Source organism: Myotis nattereri (genome assembly GCF_964212035.1).
Source record: "Myotis nattereri genome assembly, chromosome: 5".
Lineage (NCBI taxonomy): Eukaryota > Metazoa > Chordata > Mammalia > Chiroptera > Vespertilionidae > Myotis > Myotis nattereri.
In genome coordinates, this window is record NC_138080.1 from 35107147 (window position 1) to 35125802 (window position 18656).

The following is an 18656-nucleotide window of genomic DNA, read 5'->3' on the forward strand; positions in this document are numbered from 1 at the left end:
AACAGACTGTTTTGTTTACATTTCTTGCCTTTATCAGGCCTGTCTCTTAAGTACAGAGAGGGAAACTATTTCTGGCTGTTCTGTTTTCCAAGGAAACCTTGCAATTTTCTTTTAAGGTCATAGAAGTCTTTTATTTCTATGAGCCTGCTATGCACCATCTAAGATTTTAAGTTATAAAAACCATTGTTTTCTCAAAAGTCTGGAAAAAGCTTGCAAGATATAATTAACTGCCTAGAATAAACAATACAACATAAATAGATCTTCCCCTTAGAAAATAACATATTGTTGGGCTATGTGAAAGAATCTCACTTCATTAGCAAGAAAGCAGCTACAGTAGATAAATTAAAATATACAAAAATTTCAAGACAAAATTCAATATAGCAGTGACATGTTGAGTTTGAGCAGCATGCCCACTCACGTCAGAAATAGAACAGAGATGCCTACCAGCACGACTAGTCCAAACTATTCTTAAAGTATAAAACAATGTAATCACACGCTGGGGGGGGGGGGGGGCGGGGAGAGGGGGGAGTGAGGGGGGGAGGAGGTGTAAAAAAATTATCTGTAAAGTTAAACAGGTGGAAAACCCAACAGAATTAACTGGGAAAACTACTAAAAATTAAAATAAGAAAACTCAACAAAAGGCTGTAGAGAGAATAAAAACAAAACAAAAAACCCACCCTGGACCATATGGCTCAAATGGTTGGAGTGTTGTCCTGAACATTGAAAAGTCATGGGTTTGATTCCCAGACAGGGTACATACCCAGGTTGCGGGTTCCATCCCCAGTGGGGGCCCATGCATGAGGCAACTGATTGATGTTTCTCTCTTTCTCTTAACTCAATAAAAGCATTTCCTCAGGTGAAAGAAAGTAAGCCCAGCTGGTTGGCTGAACCTTGAAGATATTATGCTAAGTGACATCTGGAGATGGGTGGTGGTGAGAGCTGCACAACAATGAACAAGTACTTAATGGCACTGAATTATACGTTTAAAAATGGTTAAAATAGTAAATTTTATGTTGTGTGTATTTTACTGCAATTAAAAAAAGTGTAATGCACAAGCAGAAAATCTGAAGAGACCTATAGCAAGTAAAATAACTGAATTAGTGCCCCGGTCTGGTGGATCAGTTAGAATGGAACATCCCCAGTTGGGGTGTACACTGGAGGCAATCCATAGATGTTTCACTCTAACATCAATGTTTCTCTCTCTCCCCGCTCCCTTCCTCTGTCTCTCAAATCAATAAACATATCGTCGAGTGAGGGTTAAAAAAAAAATTAGTCAATTAAAAATCTTCCCACAAAGAAAAGCCCAGCCCCAGATGGCGTCATTGATGAATTCTATCAAACTTTTAAAGAAGAAATAATATCAATTCTTCATACTCCTTCCAGGGTAGACAGGAGGAGGGAACATTTCCCAACTCATTCTATGAGAACAATATTTCTCTGATACTAAAACCAAACAAAGATAGCCTAAGAAAACTGCAGGCCAGTATCTCTCATGAATGGATCCGAAAAAATCCCCAACAAAATATCAAACCGAATCTAGCAACACTATAAAGGATTACACATCATGACCAAGTGGAAATGATCCCTAGAACACAAGCGTGACTTAACATTCAAAATTCAATTAAGGTAATATACCATACTAATACAATAAAACTCAAAAACCATAGGACCATCTTGCTATCCAAAGGAAAACCATTTGATAAAATCCACGACCTGTCCATGAGAAAAATGCTCAACAAACTAGGGATGGGAGGGAACATCCTCAACTTGATAAAGGGCATCTAAAAAAACCCTGCAGCTCACATTGTAAGGCCAAAGAAAATGCCTCCCCCTCCTCCTAGCCCCTAACTGACCTTTCCGGTAAGCTCTGGTTTAGCAAGCTTTGATCTAGTCACAGCAGAGGTATTTTATCTCTTCCTGGGATCGGTCTGTGCAAACCAGACCACCCTGGCCCCTTAGGAAATGAGTCAACTACTAACAAAGGTCTGTCCCTGTAGGAGATGAGTTATGAGTTAACTGTTAACCCAGTTCCCTGTTTTCCCGGCCACCTGCGTGTGGTTTTTGCCTTTATAAACTCATGTTCTGCAATTGCTCAGGGCTCCAGTCAGCCAGCGCTTCCCTTGTGTTGCTGCCTGCCTGCCTGAGAGCCCCTGCGCTGCGCTTGTAATAAAAAACCTCTTGCTTTTGCATCAAGTTTCGCTCTCCCTGTTTGACTTGGGGTCGTCGCCCCCTCCGTCGGACTCACCGGGGGTCCTGGGACCTTACATTTGGGGGCTCGTCCGGGATTTGGGGCGACCACCCCTCAAGTGCCGACATTGGTCTTGGAGGTAAGCAGACTCCGGAGTCGTTCAGTGTTTGTCTTGTCCTTTGCTCGTTCTTAGTTTCGGTTTTTCAGGAAGACAGGTTGTCGGCTCTGTAAGGAGTCGGCTCCTCTGGTCGAAGGATCTTCGGCCAGAAAAACTGTCACCCTGGGGGACGCCCCAGGGACGGGTGGTGACCAAGAGGAGGTCTTGGTCACTTCTGGTTCGGGCTGGCCGGCAACGGGCACTCGCGTGTCCGGCCGGACTAGCATCAGGGAGGGATATCATCCCTCAGCGGCCGTTCTGTATCTGGGTAAATTCTTGTGGATCCGGTGTCTTGTCGCGTCATTGTTTGTTCTTTGTTTTTGTCTTCTACTCCTCCTCTCCCATCCAGGTAACATGGGCCAAGGAAGCAGCACCCCTCTTTCTCTTACAGTGGCACACTGGAAGGATGTCCGGAGTCGGGGACTCAACCTTTCCGTCAGTGTCAAGAAGGGTCCTTGGCAGACTTTCTGTTCATCCAACTGGCCAGCCCTAGGCGTGGGGTGGCCAGCGGATGGGACTTTTGACCTGTCTATTATTTTTGCAGTAAAGAATAAGGTGTTCCAATCAGGCCCGGCGGGCCACCCAGACCAGCAGCCGTATATCGTCGTCTGGCAGGACCTGGTCCAAAACCCTCCCCCTTGGCTGAAACCCTGGCTGGCGCCTGGAGCCTCCCGGGTTCTCGTGGCCCAGGCCCCCGCCGCAGATCAAACAAAACGCCCCCTGGTTGACCCCCATGCCGACCTTCTCCTCTTAGACTCCCCACCCCCTTACCCCTCTCCTCTCCAGCCAGAGCCGCTGGAGAGACCAGAGCCCTCAGCACCCCCCACCCCACCGGCGGAGGGACCGGCCTAGGGAACTCGGAGCCAGAGGAGACAACCCGTGTCCCCAGATTCGACCGTGGCCTCCCCTCTCTGGCCATACGGGCCTCCACTCCCCCGCGGAGACGATGACGAATCGACCCCGCTCCAGCCACTCCAATACTGGCCCTTCTCCTCGGCAGACCTCTATAACTGGAAAATTAACCACCCTCCCTTTTCAGAAGATCCCCAGCGCCTGACGGGGCTGGTCGAGTCCCTTATGTTCTCTCACCAGCCCACTTGGGATGACTGTCAGCAGCTTCTCCAGACTCTCTTTACTACAGAAGAAAGGGAGCAGATTCTTTTGGAGGCCCGAAAGAACGCCCCTGGCCCCGACGGCCGGCTGACCCAACTCCCTCATTTGGTGGATGCGGCCTTTCCTCTGGCCAGGCCGGACTGGGACTTCAACACGGCAGAAGGTAGGGAGCACCTGAAGGTCTACCGCCAGACTCTAGTGGCCGGCCTCAGAGGGGCGGCTCGGCGCCCCACGAATTTGGCTAAGGTAAGAGAGGTCATCCAGGGGCCCACTGAACCGCCTTCTGTTTTCCTCGAGCGACTGATGGAGGCGTTCAGACGGTACACCCCATTTGACCCCGCCTCGGAGGGACAGAAGGCTTCGGTAGCCATGGCCTTCATAGGGCAGTCAGCATTAGACATTGAGAAAAAGCTGCAGAGACTTGAGGGACTGCAGGACTTTACCCTCCAAGATTTAGTTAAGGAGGCAGAGAAAGTATACCATAAGAGGGAGACCGAGGAGGAGAAGGAGCAGCGGAAAGAGAGAGAGAGAGGAAAGGGAAGAGAAAAAGGAAAAAAGGAAAGAGCAAAGGCTAACCCGTATCTTGGCCGCAGCAATAGAAGGGAGTAAGCCACAGGAGAAAGGAAAAGGAAGGCAGGCAGGTGCCTTGGGCAACGGGCCACCGTTAGGAAAGAATCAATGTGCTTATTGCAAGGAAGAAGGACATTGGAGGCGGGAGTGCCCAAAGAGACTAGCGAAGAAGGCGCTGGCACTCCAGGAAGATAGTGATTAAAGCAGCCGTTATGCCTTTGCCACTGCTCATGTGCACGGGGCCATATACCGTCAGAGAGGTCTCCTCACTTCAGCAGGAAAGGAGATTAAGAATAAGCAGGAGATCCTCGAACTCCTAGAGGCTGTCCACGTCCCCCGGGAAGTAGCTATCATCCACTGTCCCGGCCATCAGCAGAGATAGCTGTGGGAAACAGGAAGGCGGATACTGAGGCGAGACAGGCCGCTCTCGGGCCCCGGCTACTTGCCCTCGCTGCCGGTCCCGCAGTATCACAGCCAGAGGCCCTCCACTACACCCCAGAAGAAGAGGACCACAAGGATGAACTCGGGGTTTGGAGGACTGCGGGGGAGAAAATAGTAGTGCCAAGGGAAGCGGCCACCGCCTACCTCCAACAACTACACCGCCTCACCCGCCTGGGGGCCAAACACCTTAGCTCCACCAGCCGAGCCACTGGACACTATGTCAAAGGACTCGACCGCCTCTCGGAGGAAGTAGTCAAACAATGCAAGGTTGGGTAGAAGCCTTTCCCACCAAGAGAGAGACTGCAACCGTAGTCGCCAAGAAGATCTTAGAAGATATCTTCCCTCGGTTTGGAGTTCCTAAGGTAATCGGATCGGACAACGGTCCGGCCTTCGTTGCCCAGGTAAGTCAGGGAATGGCCAAGATACTAGGGGCGGATTGGAAATTGCATTGTGCTTACAGGCCCCAGAGTTCAGGTCAGGTAGAAAGAATGAATAGGACATTAAAAGAGGCTATGACTAAATTATCCTTAGAGACTGGCGTGGCAGACTGGACGGTCCTCCTTCCCTTTGCCCTTTTCCGCGCGCGAAACACCCCAGGCCCCTTAGGGGTAACACCATTCGAGGTTCTGTTTGGGGCCCCTCCGCGCCTATCCGCTGACCCATGGTCTGTGCCCACAGACACTCATACCCCTCAATCCCTGCTTGCCAGGCTGAAGGCCCTCGAGACTGTCCAGAAGGAGGTGTGGACTCCCCTGGCTGCCCTCTATCAACCAGGGGAACTACAGGTCCCCCACCAGTTCCAGGTTGGAGACTTCGTCTACGTCAGACGCCATCGGGCTGCCAACCTCGAGCCACGGTGGAAAGGACCTCACTTGGTACAACCCCGACAGCGATCAAGGTAGACGGCATAGCTGCTTGGATCCACGCCTCCCACGTCAAGCGAGCACCTCTTCCGGACAACAACTGCCATGGATGGACTGCAGAAAAGACAGACAACCCTCTCAAGCTACGGATTCGCCGCTGCCCTCCTCCTGCTGGGCCTGCCGCTGATAAGTAGCAACCCCCATGCCCCGAAGAGACTAACCTGGGGGGTAGTGTCCCCCCACACTGGACAGACAGTTTGGTCAACTACCAACATTGCACCTGAAGGGACATGGTGGCCAGACCTAACGCCAGACCTCTGTGCCATGGCAGCCAGGTACAGAGAATGGGGTTTCCCTGGTAAATCAGTAGAGGAAACTAAAACAGGGATAGAGAAACAACATCAAGACGGGCAGGTTCCCGGGTGTGATGGGTCCCGTACTCTTATCCCCCTTCCCATCGAGGTAAACGGGAACTTGTCTCGCTGACCTTAGCTGCCCTTCTAGGTCTGGGGGTCGCGGCGGGGGTGGGTACAGAGACAACAGCCCTCATCCAAGGCCCCACCTATACTGAAGAACTCAGAAATGCTATAGATCAAGACCTCAAACACATAGAGCACTCCATCACTAAGCTTGAGGAGTCTTTAACCTCCCTATCCGAGGTAGTCTTACAAAATAGGCGAGGACCTGATCTCTTATTTTTAAAGGAAGGAGGGCTGTGTGCCGCTCTCAAAGAGCAGTGCTGTTTCTATGCTGACCATTCAGGGGTTATAAAGGATTCCATGTCAAAGCTCAGAGAGAGGTTAGAAACTCGCAAAAGAGAGCGAGAAGCCAAACAAGGATGGTTTGAAGGATGGTTCAATAGTTCACCTTGGTTCACAACCCTAATATCTTCACTAGTGGGACCCTTGGTTATTCTTCTCCTCCTCCTGACGTTCGGGCCGTGCATATTAAACCGCCTAGTTGCCTTTATCCGGGACCGGATAAGTGCAGTCCAGGTAATGGTCCTCCAACAGTGGTATCAACCTGTACCCTCGGACATCGGTCTGTAGTTCCATGATTGAAACTCCCCAAAAGAAAAGGGGGGAATGTAAGGCCAAAGAAAATGCCTCGCCCTCCTCCTAGCCCCTAACTGACCTTTCCGGTAAGCTCTGGTTTAGCAAGCTTTGATCTAGTCACAGCAGAGGTATTTTATCTCTTCCTGGGATCGGTCTGTGCAAACCAGACCACCCTGGCCCCTTAGGAAATGAGTCAACTACTAACAAAGGTCTGTCCCTGTAGGAGATGAGTTATGAGTTAACTGTTAACCCAGTTCCCTGTTTTCCCGGCCACCTGCGTGTGGTTTTTGCCTTTATAAACTCATGTTCTGCAATTGCTCAGGGCTCCAGTCAGCCAGCACTTCCCTTGTGTTGCTGTCTGTCTGCCTGAGAGCCCCTGCGCTGCGCTTGTAATAAAAAACCTCTTGCTTTTGCATCAAGTTTCGCTCTCCGCGTTTGACTTGGGGTCGTCGCCCCCTCCGTCGGACTCACCGGGGGTCTTGGGACCTTACAACATCATATTCAACAAAGACTGACTGCTTTCCCCCTAAAATCAGAAAAGGGGGAAAGATAGAAAGAACATCTGCCTTCACTTCTATTCAATATCATACTGGAGGGTCTGGCCAGTGCATTTATGCAAGACAGAGAAATAAAAATACGGAGACATTAGAAACAAAAACTTCAGTCAACTGGTACCTGGATAAACAAAGTGTGATGCATTCATATAGTGTCATATTATTGAGCAATACATGCTACAACATGGATGAATCTCAAAAACATTATGCTAAGTGAAAGAAGTCAGACACAAAAGACCGCATATTGTATGAGCCTATTTATATGAAATGACCAGAAAGGGCAAATCTACAGACAGAAAGTAGATTAGTGGTTGCCTGGACTGACTGCTGATGAGCACAAGGGATCTTTCTGGAGTAGTGGGAATATTCTAAAACTGAATTGTGATGGTTGCCTAACTGTAAATTTTCCAAAAGTCATTGCATGTCCTTTAAATGCATGAGTTCTGTGGTAGGTGAATTATACCTCAATAAAGTTGTTTACAAATATACAAAAAGGTAACAATTATAATAATACCATTTACATTACTACTATACTGCTTGTTTACCCATATTTCCACATGCTGAAAAAAAAATGGGAAGAATTACTAAGTTAGAATATGCAATTATGCCTTCCTCTACTTTATTAGAATAGAAAAATGCCTAAGTATTGTATATAGGGAAAGAAAACTTCTGCTTAGGCCATAAATCTGAGAAATGGATTATTTATTAATGTAAGACATTTTATTATTCAGCCCCCTTCATAAACATAAGTGAAAAATAAACTGTACCTTAAGGGCAAAAAGGGTGTTTAGTTTTACATGTCCTAAAAAGAATCACTGTTTAAAACATCATCTATCTGATAACCTTTCAGAAAGTTGAAGTTCATTCAGTTATGTTTAAATTTAAATGTTTTACACCTTTAGGCATCTCCTTCGGCTATATGGTCAATCAGGGACAATTTAAACTTCCTGTTTTTCTCAAAGTGAAGTTCCCACCACATAGTTCTTAGTTGTGATCACTAAGCACCTTGGGGCTTTCAAGCTGACGCCTTCATCCTACACAGGCTTTCCTATTCTCCATTCCACCAACCCTTTTCTCACGGTATCTACAAATTCTAGCAAATATTTCTTTGTTAGTCTTCCTGAGATGTCAACTCCTAGCTTCACCTCACCTTTTCTGGGGGGTAGGAGGGATCTCCTGTCATTTACACACACTTGGCCCAGCTGCCTCTCCACTTTGCTTGATAACATGATTCCATCATCTTCATTACTACACCCATGCATCAGCATTTTCAAAGCAACACCATAGATTCTTTTAAAAAAACGTTTTTTGTGTTTGTTTTTTTTAATCTGGAGAAATTTGCTCCCCTTTCGGATACATTTCTGTTTACGAAATGTGGCTAAAGTCTAACAGACAAGAGGGTGTGAGGATTGATGAAAGAAAAAAGTTACATTAGTAAGACGATGTAACTTTGTAAAGTAAAGAGACAGATGGCCTTGTTGGCAAGGACTGGGAAATGAATTCTCATACACTACTGGGTACATTGGTAAACTAGTGGGCAAGCTGGCCATACCTGTTACAACTTTAAGAAGGCATATTCTTGGACATAGTTAAATATATTTTTGACCATTGCATTAAAAAAAATACTGAACCAGTGCCCAACGATAATTCCACATCAGGAAGTTCACTGTAATATTGTTTGAAATGCACAGTGAGCCTGCTAGACTTTAGTTTCATAAATCTATTTTGCTCGCTGAAATATATCCAGTGCCTTGAGTAATGCCTAGCACAGAGGAAGCCAATGTTCAGGAAGATTTGTTGAATGAATAAAATGGATGATGGAGATCTGAAGGGCAGTTCAGGCCTGGGCCTCTGTTGGTATTTAGCAAGCCAAGAGGGGAATGTTCCATTAGGAATGCTAGGCGTTATGAGTTCCATGGCTTTGCTGCACTCCTAGCCCTGTCTGTCCAGTATGCTTTGTTGATCACAGCAGCAAATGGCAGAGGGATTTATGTACTTAGATCAAACCAGTCACAAAACAAATGTGCTTGTGCAGCTATAAGCAACAGCACTGCTGTCATGCTTGTTTAGTAAGTGGTATATACATACATACATACATATATTTTTTTCTTCAACTATTATTACCCTAAAAAAATTCATCATTAGTATACATTTTTTGGGGGGCTTAATAAGTATAAAAGGTTTAATCTTCACAGCAACCATTAGGGCTCTGAAATGCCCAAAAATAAATGATCTGTTTTTATCTCAGAACACTACTGAACAAGGTAAGTGACTTGGACTTATGTCATAGATTTTTAGAGTTTGAGGAAATCATATGAAATGAGAAAAAAAACCTATCATACTGTAACCATTGTCTTTACATCCTAAAGACACAGGAGGGCACTCTAATCAACCAGCAAAGAAAAACACAGAAAAGATGGTGAAGTCAGGTTGACCTTTTAACAATCTTACCGCAATAGGTGAATTAAGCATCAGTCAATGTGTGAATGTTTGTAATTTACAGCAAGAGATTTTCCGTTAATCCAAATTCTAGGAAGCCAAAAGAACTCTGAAATTGTGTAAATTGGAGAAAGAATCCATCCCTCTCAGATCCACACTTTCTAAAGATTTGTTCAATTAACCTTGGGGCAGGATTTGCCCCTTTCAAGCAAAGATCTTCTATACAAACTTCAATTCCACTTTTTTTTTTTTTTACTCCACTAGGAATAATCCATGAATCCATTTTTTTACTCCATCTCTTTTCCTAGGAGAAATGGTGAGTTAAAAGTTTGAGCCACCCCCAAAGCCAGTAGTAATGAGAGCATAGAACACTAAAGAATATGTCTAAAGGCTTTCTTGAGTTTTTAAATTTATAAATACAACTACAGCATATAATTTCCTCTACCAAATTAAAAAAGTATAGCATATCAAGCATTTAAATGAGCTTTCTTTCAGACCTTTAACAAGAGAGCAACAATAACTGCAGAGATGCATAGATTCTAGGGAATCAGGACCATTCATACAGGATTATCATTCATCTTAAAGTCACATTCAAATTTGTGCTTCAGCAAAATTACAAATAATTCCTTGTCATCAATCTTTGGGGTCAAATGTAAATAGTCAACATGGAAAGTATTAAAACTCTGAATGCCAAGGATATACTGTAGTTGCATCTTTGTTGACTGAATTAATTAGAAAATTCTCTCCATCTCTGGAACTATCTATAGCAGCATTGTCAACCGGTGGTCCGCGGACCACTGGTGGTCCGCGAGGTCCGAAAGGTTGGCAACTCCTGATCTATAGGAAGTATGATACATGCTGCATTCTTGAGCTGCTTATCATTTTATTCACTTTAATCTTCATCTATTTGAATGACTAAATCCTAGTCATGATGCTTCAAAGTCAATTTCTATCAGTGTATTCAGTATTTTTTTTTTTTTTAAGTTCCCTGATGAATTCTAGTTCCTTATCCTTAGCTGAACTGGACATGAGGGTGTACCCAATTAGGCTCAATCTATACTAAAAGAGAACATGCTCTAAAATTTGCTAATTTAGAGGATGCATTTTTAATTTTCCTCTTCCTTTTAAAACAATTCTGGTTCCCTGAAGATCCTAATGAATTTCTTCAGTTAAATAAAGCTGCCTGAATACTGCATCATATTACAGACAGTCCCTAAAATCCGTTCAGTTGATACCTCTCTAAGAAGGAGATATTTAAGGATTACATTATAATGACATGCACTGTCTTCCCTTGGGTGTGTAAAAAGCCACCGAGAGAATGTGTAAAGTTAGAGAACTGTAAATGGTATCAGAGGCTAACTTGGGTAGTAAAAAAAACTAACTTGGGCACTCAATTGGTATGATCTGATATGGAGTCCTTTGTATTCTCAAGGAAGTTTCCAAACTTCAATTTTTTACCACTAATCTTTTTTTAAGATCTTAATTTAACCAAATTTCCATTTAAAGATACTTTTAAAACTAGCCCAGAAGAGCAGATGAGAGGTAAGAAGGGAAGGTGGGGGTGAGGGGGTTTCTTCCCTTCAGAACACGCCTCCCCCTGCCTCCTCTCCAGAGTCTCCCAGGTGTCAGACCTAAAGGCTTTCCCCACAGTGATCCTTTGATTATTTTTACTTCCCCTGGACCCATATGTTCTAACAGAATATTAGCAAACTATAATTATTAAGAAAAAAATAGCTTCAAATAAACTCTCAGTATGCACTCTGGCGTCCTTCCTCTAAGAGCGAACCTAGAATATGCCAGGCACTGTGCAAGGTGCTGGAGCCCTTGCCCTCATTAAGCAGCAGACCCTTGAGGAAGGAATCTTGGCATGTTCTATGCCACTTTTTCCCTCTGTGTAACTTTGAGCGACATCACCTCCCTGGGTTCAGGGTTTTTTTTAAAATCTGTAAAATGGGACTATCATCCCTGGGGCTAGACCAAAGGATTAAATGGGCCACTGAATAGGAAGTACCTTGCACAGTGCCTGGCACATAGTAATTGTTCCATAAAGGGTAGCACTTATTTTTTACTCCAATGTTACCGCTTATTGTAACGTTTTAACTTTACCCCGTAAGCTTTACTCAATGATATTTACAGACTTGCTAAGCCTTCAGATATTATTCAACTACTATTTAGTGGTGTCACACTATGTTGGGCCTTGGGAATACACAGTCTAAAAGAGAGAGGGCAGAAATAAAAAGTAATCATCACAAATGCTACAAAAGGTGTGCCATGGAAACATATAAGAGGGGTGGGTACCCAATTAAAGGAAACCTTGAGGAAGTGCTATTTAAAAAAAACAATTTAATACATTTTTATTGATTTCAGAGAGGAAGGAAGAGGGAGAGATAGATAGAAGCATCAACAATGAGAGAGAATCTTTGATTGGCTGCCTCCTGCACCCCCTCTACTGGGGACCGAGCCCTGACTGGGAATCAAACCGTGTCCTCCTGGTTCATAGGTCAACACTCAACCACTGAACCACACTGGCTGGACGAGGAGGTGCTATTTCATCAGAGACTGAAATGTATAAAGAAATTAGGCAGGGAGAAAGTGTTGTAGGCAATGGAACATAGTGTCAAGTCCCAGAGGCAAAAGAAAGCAGGGAAAGTGGAAGGAACTGGAAGGTGTGTAAAATCACTGGAACAGGGAGAACAACGGAGATGAGGGCTAGACACACACCTGGAGAGGCAGGCAGGCCCAAGTCAGTCAAGTGAAAAATTATAAAACTTTATCCTAAGGGCAAAGGGTTTCATGTAACTGCAGTTTAAAACAACTTTTACGATGCAGAGTAGATCATGAATTGGAGAGGGGAAAGACTGAATGTAGGCAGCCCAGATAGAAGGTCTTTTGAATTCCAAATGTCAAGTGAAAAGAGCCCCTACAAAGGCAGTATTAGCAGGACTGGAGAGAAACAGACCTGTTCAACAATAGAAGTAGGCTAAGATGCGGTCACAGACTGGGAAGGGTATTTCGGAAGTCATATCTCAAAACCAAGAATGTGCTAAATAAAATGTATTTCTGTGTTTCATGAAATAAATGTAAGACATGGCTGACTACATATTCCAGAAGCAGTACACAAAGTTAAACATTTTAGGCCATGGGAATATTTATTACAACTCTATGGGAGGCACATCACACAAAAGGAGTCTAATTTACTGTCAATATTTTTGAAACCACTTTGCTATGTTGATAGAAATTCTGCATTACAGATCATCTATTAACTACCAAATGAGTTTTTCGTGTGTTTTTATTTTAAATCCTCACCTGAGGATATTTTTTCCATTGATTTCTAGAGAGAGTGGAAGGAAGGAAGGAGGCGGGGGAAGTAGAGGAGGGAGAAAATGAGAGAGACATGTACATTGGTTGCCTCCTGCACGCTCCTATCGGGGCTGGGGAACCTGCAACACAGGTATGTGCCCTCACCGGGAATCTATCCCGAGACCCCTCTAACCACTGAGCCAAACTGGCCAGGGCCCAAATGAGTTTTTAACACTTCCTCAGAGCTATCTTTTGGTTCTTAAAGGAAAAAAAAAAGTTTCTACTTTTTTCCCTTCCATGATTTCACATCTCTAAATAAATTAAGCAGGAGGATATTATGAGCAAACCAAAGTACAGCGGTGGCCAAAAGTAGGTTTACAGTTGTTTGTATGGAAAAAGACATGCAGGTTATAATTATTACTAATAAATAATACAAGAATAAATTCACAACTGTCAAATAAACTATGGCTCTCTGATAATCTCAGCAGATGAGTTTTTACAGAAAAACTTTCACACTTGCATGCCTTCACACCAAGCACACCCAACGTAATTTATCTTTTATTGAAGACACATGATCTGAGCTCCAACCATTCAGGCCAATGGTTCTCAACCTTGGCTACACATTAGAATCACCTGGGCATCTTTTTAAAATCCTGATTTCTGGGCCTCATCCTCTGGAAACGGTTTTTTGTTACTAATGTTGTGGCCCCATCCCATAACAAAGAAACAGAATTTCCGGAGGATGCGGCCCAGAAATCAGGATTTTAAAAAGACTCCCAGGTGATTCTAATGTGCAGCCAAGGATGGGAACCACTGATTTAGGCGAAAGCTTTTTGCTCCTAAGCTGATTCCTCTTCATGGAAGACCCGAGCCTACTCCTCCTTCTTAGCAATTCCAGAGTCACCTTTCCAAGAATGTCTCTCAATCATTCTCTCAGTTCTCCAAGCCCTAAACATGCCTCTGTGTTACCATGAATTAGAGTTTTGGCTTACTTTTCTACCTTCATTATACTGCACACTTCTTTAGGGATAGAGTGGTGACTTTCAATTCTGCATTCTTAAGTGTCTAGCACACGGTACCTAGAAGCAAATTGATATTCTCAAGGTTTACAGATCTGTGCCCTCCCCTTACATAAACAGCTTTAAATAGAGTTTTGGAGCTGAATCTACTTTTAATACTTTCTCTGAGCTTTCAAAAAATAGCTGGCACTTTGCTGAGACAGTAAGTATATACCTGCAGCATGGTAATTACCAAAGGGCAGATGAGAGGGGTGAGTGTCCTTTGAAAAAACATGTTCAAGTAATTACATAAATGGGAGGGGGTTAGGCTTTTTTTTTTTGTATAAATTACAGATGCCCTCGTCCATTTGGCTCAGTGGATAGAGCGTCAGCCTGCAGACTAAGTGTCCTGGGTTCAATTCCAGTCAAGGGCACATGCCCGTGTTGCAGGCTTGATCCCGATAGTGGGCGTGCACAGAAGGCAGCCAACCAATGGTTCTCTCTCATCACTGATGTTTCTATCTCTCTCTCCCTCTCCCTTTCTCTCTGAAATCAATAAAAATATATTTTAAGATAAAATAAAAATTATAGAAAGTAAAGCTTGGCGATATTTGGCTACAGGAACATGATTTTTAAAGGTACAGCATCACACACGCCTTTGTCCTCATAAATATGCTATTAACTAATTCCACACAGTTGGAATAAACTAGTTAGGTCTGCACGCACAATGATAGTAAAATGGCTCAAAGTAAAGGTCTGAATTTTCTTAGAAGCCAGGTGTTTTGAGTATTGTGATGTGGACTCCAGGTAGACTGGCACATTCCATCTAACCTTGGATCATGAAGTCCTTACAGACTGTAATGTCTTTTTATTTCAACTTGAAGATCTAATTGGCTTTATGAAACAATTCATGAATCAGCAGCATTTCATCTAGCAACTAGAGGGGCGCTCCCCACTCTAATATGTTAACACTTCCTCTCAATCCATCTATAAGCAGGCTCTACAGCAGCAGTTCCCAACCTGGGGGTCGAACGGCCCTTTCACAGGGGTCGCCTAAGACCATCGGAAAACACATATGTAATTACATATTGTTTTTGTGATGAATCACTATGCTTTAATTATGTTCAATTTGTAACAATGAAAACACATCCTGCATATCAGATACTGACATTACGATTCATAACAGTAGCAAAATTAGTTATGAAGTAGCAGCGAAAATAATTTTATGGTTGGGGGTCACCACAACATGAGGAGCTGTATTAAAGGGTCGCGGCATTAGGAAGGTTGAGAACCATTGCTCTACAGGTTTAAGCGTCAAATCCCCCAGCAGCACACCCTGCCCTCGTCCTCCTCTGGATTCCGAGTGCAATTAGGAGCCTATAACAGAAAATTTAATAGTGACCCTCTGTCCAATATTTTCTACCCTCTACCCATAAGGAACAAAGCCCCTCAACAAGGGTAAGAAGAAACGCTAAACAAGCGCCAACTGCGTGGAAAGAAGTTAACAAGCTATTACAACACTCACGTGGCAGCTGAGAAACCAGCCGAACCCAGTTCATAAAGCCCACCTTTAGTTGGTCGGTGAAGAAATGTTTCAGTCAACCACTTATCTAACCAAAGGGACCCACCAAGCATGTCTAAGGTCCCCTGGCAGCTGTGTGTGAGGTGGGGTAGGGAGGTGTGATTCGAAACCCCTCAAACAACAAACAGCAGCTTTCCTTAGTTCACCGCACTTTCTAGTTCCCTAATTACCACCCCTATAGACACGGTTCCCTTCGCCACGTGGAAACGACTAAGTCCAAAGGATATGGCACAACTATTGCCCTCTGACCTAGGATAAGAGACTCACCAGTTTCATATTGGACTTTTGGTTGTTGAACACCAGTCCCTGGACTCCTCAAACCCAGAAAGCGTCTTCCGGTTCAAGCTCCGCCGCTCGCCCGCGGAGAGCATCGCGGGACGTGTAGTCTTTCTTCCCTGCGCTCCGTTTCCGGGGCATCATGGGAAATGTAGTCATGCCTCCATACGTCCTGGGAACTATAGTTATCTTTCCTTCTCCTCCGTTTTCTCTCGAAACACCTCCTTCCGTCCGCTCAAATTCATCCCGGCCGCCAATTCATCCTGCCTCTCCACCCCAGCGTGATCTCATGTCCACAGTCTGGGCCTGGTACCCATGGTATTCTGGGATGTGTAGTCCCCACGGCTCTGCCGCCCCTTTCCCCTCCTCCCCGTGGGCGCGCGACTTGCCGGGAGTTGTAGTTCACTGGAGTCTCTGAACGCAAAATCCCACACGGTTACTCAGGGGAGGTAGGAACTACAACTCCCAGGGCCGCCCGGCTGCAGCAGGTGGGAGCGGGGCTGTTGATATCAATATGGCGGTTGTCAGCCAGACAAAGACAGTCAGTCTGATGTGATTGAGACAAGGGAGGTTTTCAGGGGGAGACTGGGAGATAGGGGCCTCCCCTCCCCCTCCTCCTCTTCCTGCGCGGACCTCAACCCCTCCCCAGTCCGCTCCCGACCGGCGCCCCACGCGGAAGACACCCCTCCCCCTCCCGCTTTCCCCTCCTCCCGGTCTCAGCCCTTCGTACTGGGACGTTGGGGAGGGGGCTGTGCCGCGCGGAGAGAACTCGGCAACGATTCCGAGGTGAGTCGAGCGGTTTTAGAGCCGGACTACCTCAAGTCTCTTTCCTCACTTCTTTCTCTCCACTTTTTTTTTTTTTTTTTTTGCAGGGTTTTGGGGAGAAAGTGAGTGGGCTGGGGCTGGGTCTCTGAAACGGCCGGATTGAGAGGAGGGAGGACGCAGGGGGCTTCCGAGTGGGTGACCCCGGACGCAGGGTCTGGGGTGGGGCGGTTTGTGGGGGGCGGTCATTGAAAGGCGTCGGCTGCACCCCAACTCTTTTCTCCTCGTCTTCTCTGGGCGGAAGGTTGGACTCCCGGAGGTGGGGTCTCCTGCTTGGAGTTTGGGAAACTGTAGGGTGAATTGGAGGCGTGTGGGCTTGTTTGGGGTGTGTGACTGCGGTTGAAACTGGGTGACGTGTCCTCGGGGAACGTGCTAGCCTTGAATGGAGGTCTAGCGACGGGAAGTTAGGCAGCTGGAGTCCTAGCTGCGCCCTGGGCCTGGGCGGAGAGGCGGGCGCGCGGTGCGGGACCTGGACCTCGGGGCCGGCGCCGCGGTGCGAGGCAGCGGGGCTCGAAACTCGCCGGCGTCCCGTCGCCCGATCCCGCCCGCCCGCCCGCCCGCCCTGCCCGCCTCCGCCCCCCTCCCCGGGCGCATCGCCACCCCGAACTCCGGGCGGGAGGACTGTCGAGCGGAGGTGGCGTGGAGAGGGGTTCTTGCATCCCTGAAGTCGGTAGATGAGGTGGGAAAAGAAAAAAAGTGTTCTTAATATTTTATTCCGGAACCGTGTTTTGGTGACACGATTGGGGCTGCTTCGAAAGGAGTCCTCCACCCACCCTCTCCCCGAAAACAGCAGGTAGGTGTATCTCTAGCTCCCCGTCTGGGTGTCGAACACATTCAACATCAGCTGCGGGCGCGCGGGGTCGCGGTCGGGAGTGCTGGCATGCGTCTACTTAAAAACACAGGATGACTTGTGCATCTTGAGATGGGGCGACTGATTTGCGTGGCAGGAAAAACTGTTGGAAATTATTTGGAGGCGGGGTGGGGTGGGGTGGGGGGGAGTCGCTGAAAGGCGCTGTGTGTGTTTTCCTTGTACCCCACCCTGTTCCGTCTCGCATTTGTCTGAAAGCTGGCACCGAAGAGCGAGGAGGCATTGGGTGAGTGGAGGGGCGAATGCAGCTGGCATTCAAGGTGCCGTGCGAAGTTGAACGGTATGAAGTGATCGCTTTATGCGATTGCCCTGACGCTTTAAAAACCCTCCTGTTCCCTGTAGGGCGGCGTGATGTGACGAGCTCATTTCCCTGAGATCCTGCAGCTGTGCAGACCTCTCTCTGCCTTCCCTCCTTCCCGCTTCCCTTCCTTCCTTCCTTCCTTCCTTCCTTTCCTTCGTCTTTGCTGAAGTCCTTCCTTCCTTTCTTGCTTGGCATTGTACTTTGCTCTTCCTGGATGGACTTAACTGCCTCCTGTGCCTGTTTGTTTAGTTTGTGCTAATAAGGTTGTGCTTTTTGTGGTTTTGTGAGTAAAACACATCTTTAGGTGAAAAGGACCTGCATTTGTTTTTATTTTGCATTTAGCCACAGGTAATTGTCACAGCAAGGTTGCAGTGCTTTGCATGAAACTTATTTTAAAACTGCACAACCGAGTTGTGAGAGCTGGCTGAACTACGTTTATAAGTCGTTTGGAAAATGTGCATTCTGATTCCCCCCAATCCCCACCCCCAAGTTTCAGTTAGAGGTATAAAGGGAAGGGGATTGCAACATGTTGTTTCTCACAGTCTTTATAATATTTAATCACATCACACCAGGAGAATTTAAGATAATATAATTTGTGTTTCCTTCAGTCTGAAATATAAGTTTGTCACTATCCCTTCTCACGAGACAGATTTTTACTGTAATAGACTTTTAAATAACCAAAGGAATTGGCATAATTTCTCTTTAGACTGTTGAGAATTTAGTGTACTTACATATTTGGCTGCAAACTTAACAATTCTTGAACCTAGCAACTGCAAACTTATCAATTCTTGAACCTATGAAACTGAAAGTCACATAGATACAGTATGTAATTTTATGGTATATTTTATAACCTTTGAATTGGAATTCCTGCAGTTGGTAGTTCACACATACAAGCTGACTGTATGCATGAGGTAGCATATATATTTAGATTGACCTGAATAAAGACAAAATTGATGTCTTCTAAATTTTGAATTTAGAATACAAAGTAGCGCCTTTAGTTTGTTATAGATTAGGATTTCCAGAATTTGTTTGTTTTAACCTTCTATCTTAACCTGAAACATTACTTTGTAAAAACTAGAGAAAAATCCTAAATAACTACATAATAGAGTGATTTTTTTTGTGTGTGAAA

At 45.5% G+C, this 18656-nt stretch overlaps 2 protein-coding genes across 13 annotated transcripts in view; one reads left to right on the top strand and one right to left on the bottom strand.

Moving 5' to 3' along the window:
• Window positions 1–15623, bottom strand: part of INTS9 (integrator complex subunit 9) — a 114109-nt gene extending 98486 nt beyond the window's left edge. Inside the window, exon 1 of the mRNA XM_081091974.1 lies at window positions 15528–15623. Within this exon, the coding sequence (XP_080948100.1) occupies window positions 15528–15536 (9 nt within the window). The 5' untranslated portion in view covers window positions 15537–15623. The remainder of the gene's footprint in view (window positions 1–15527) is intronic.
• A 355-nt stretch (window positions 15624–15978) lies between these two features.
• Window positions 15979–18656, top strand: part of HMBOX1 (homeobox containing 1) — a 204360-nt gene continuing 201682 nt past the window's right edge. For 7 of the 12 annotated variants that reach the window (XM_081092880.1, XM_081092884.1, XM_081092873.1 and 4 more), the window contains exon 1: window positions 16027–16322. The gene's annotated coding sequence lies outside the window, so the exon portion shown is untranslated. Of the gene's footprint in view, window positions 16323–16938; window positions 17152–18656 lie in introns of those variants that run through there. The other 5 variants (XM_081092879.1, XM_081092876.1, XM_081092883.1 and 2 more) reach the window with 5 other exon arrangements.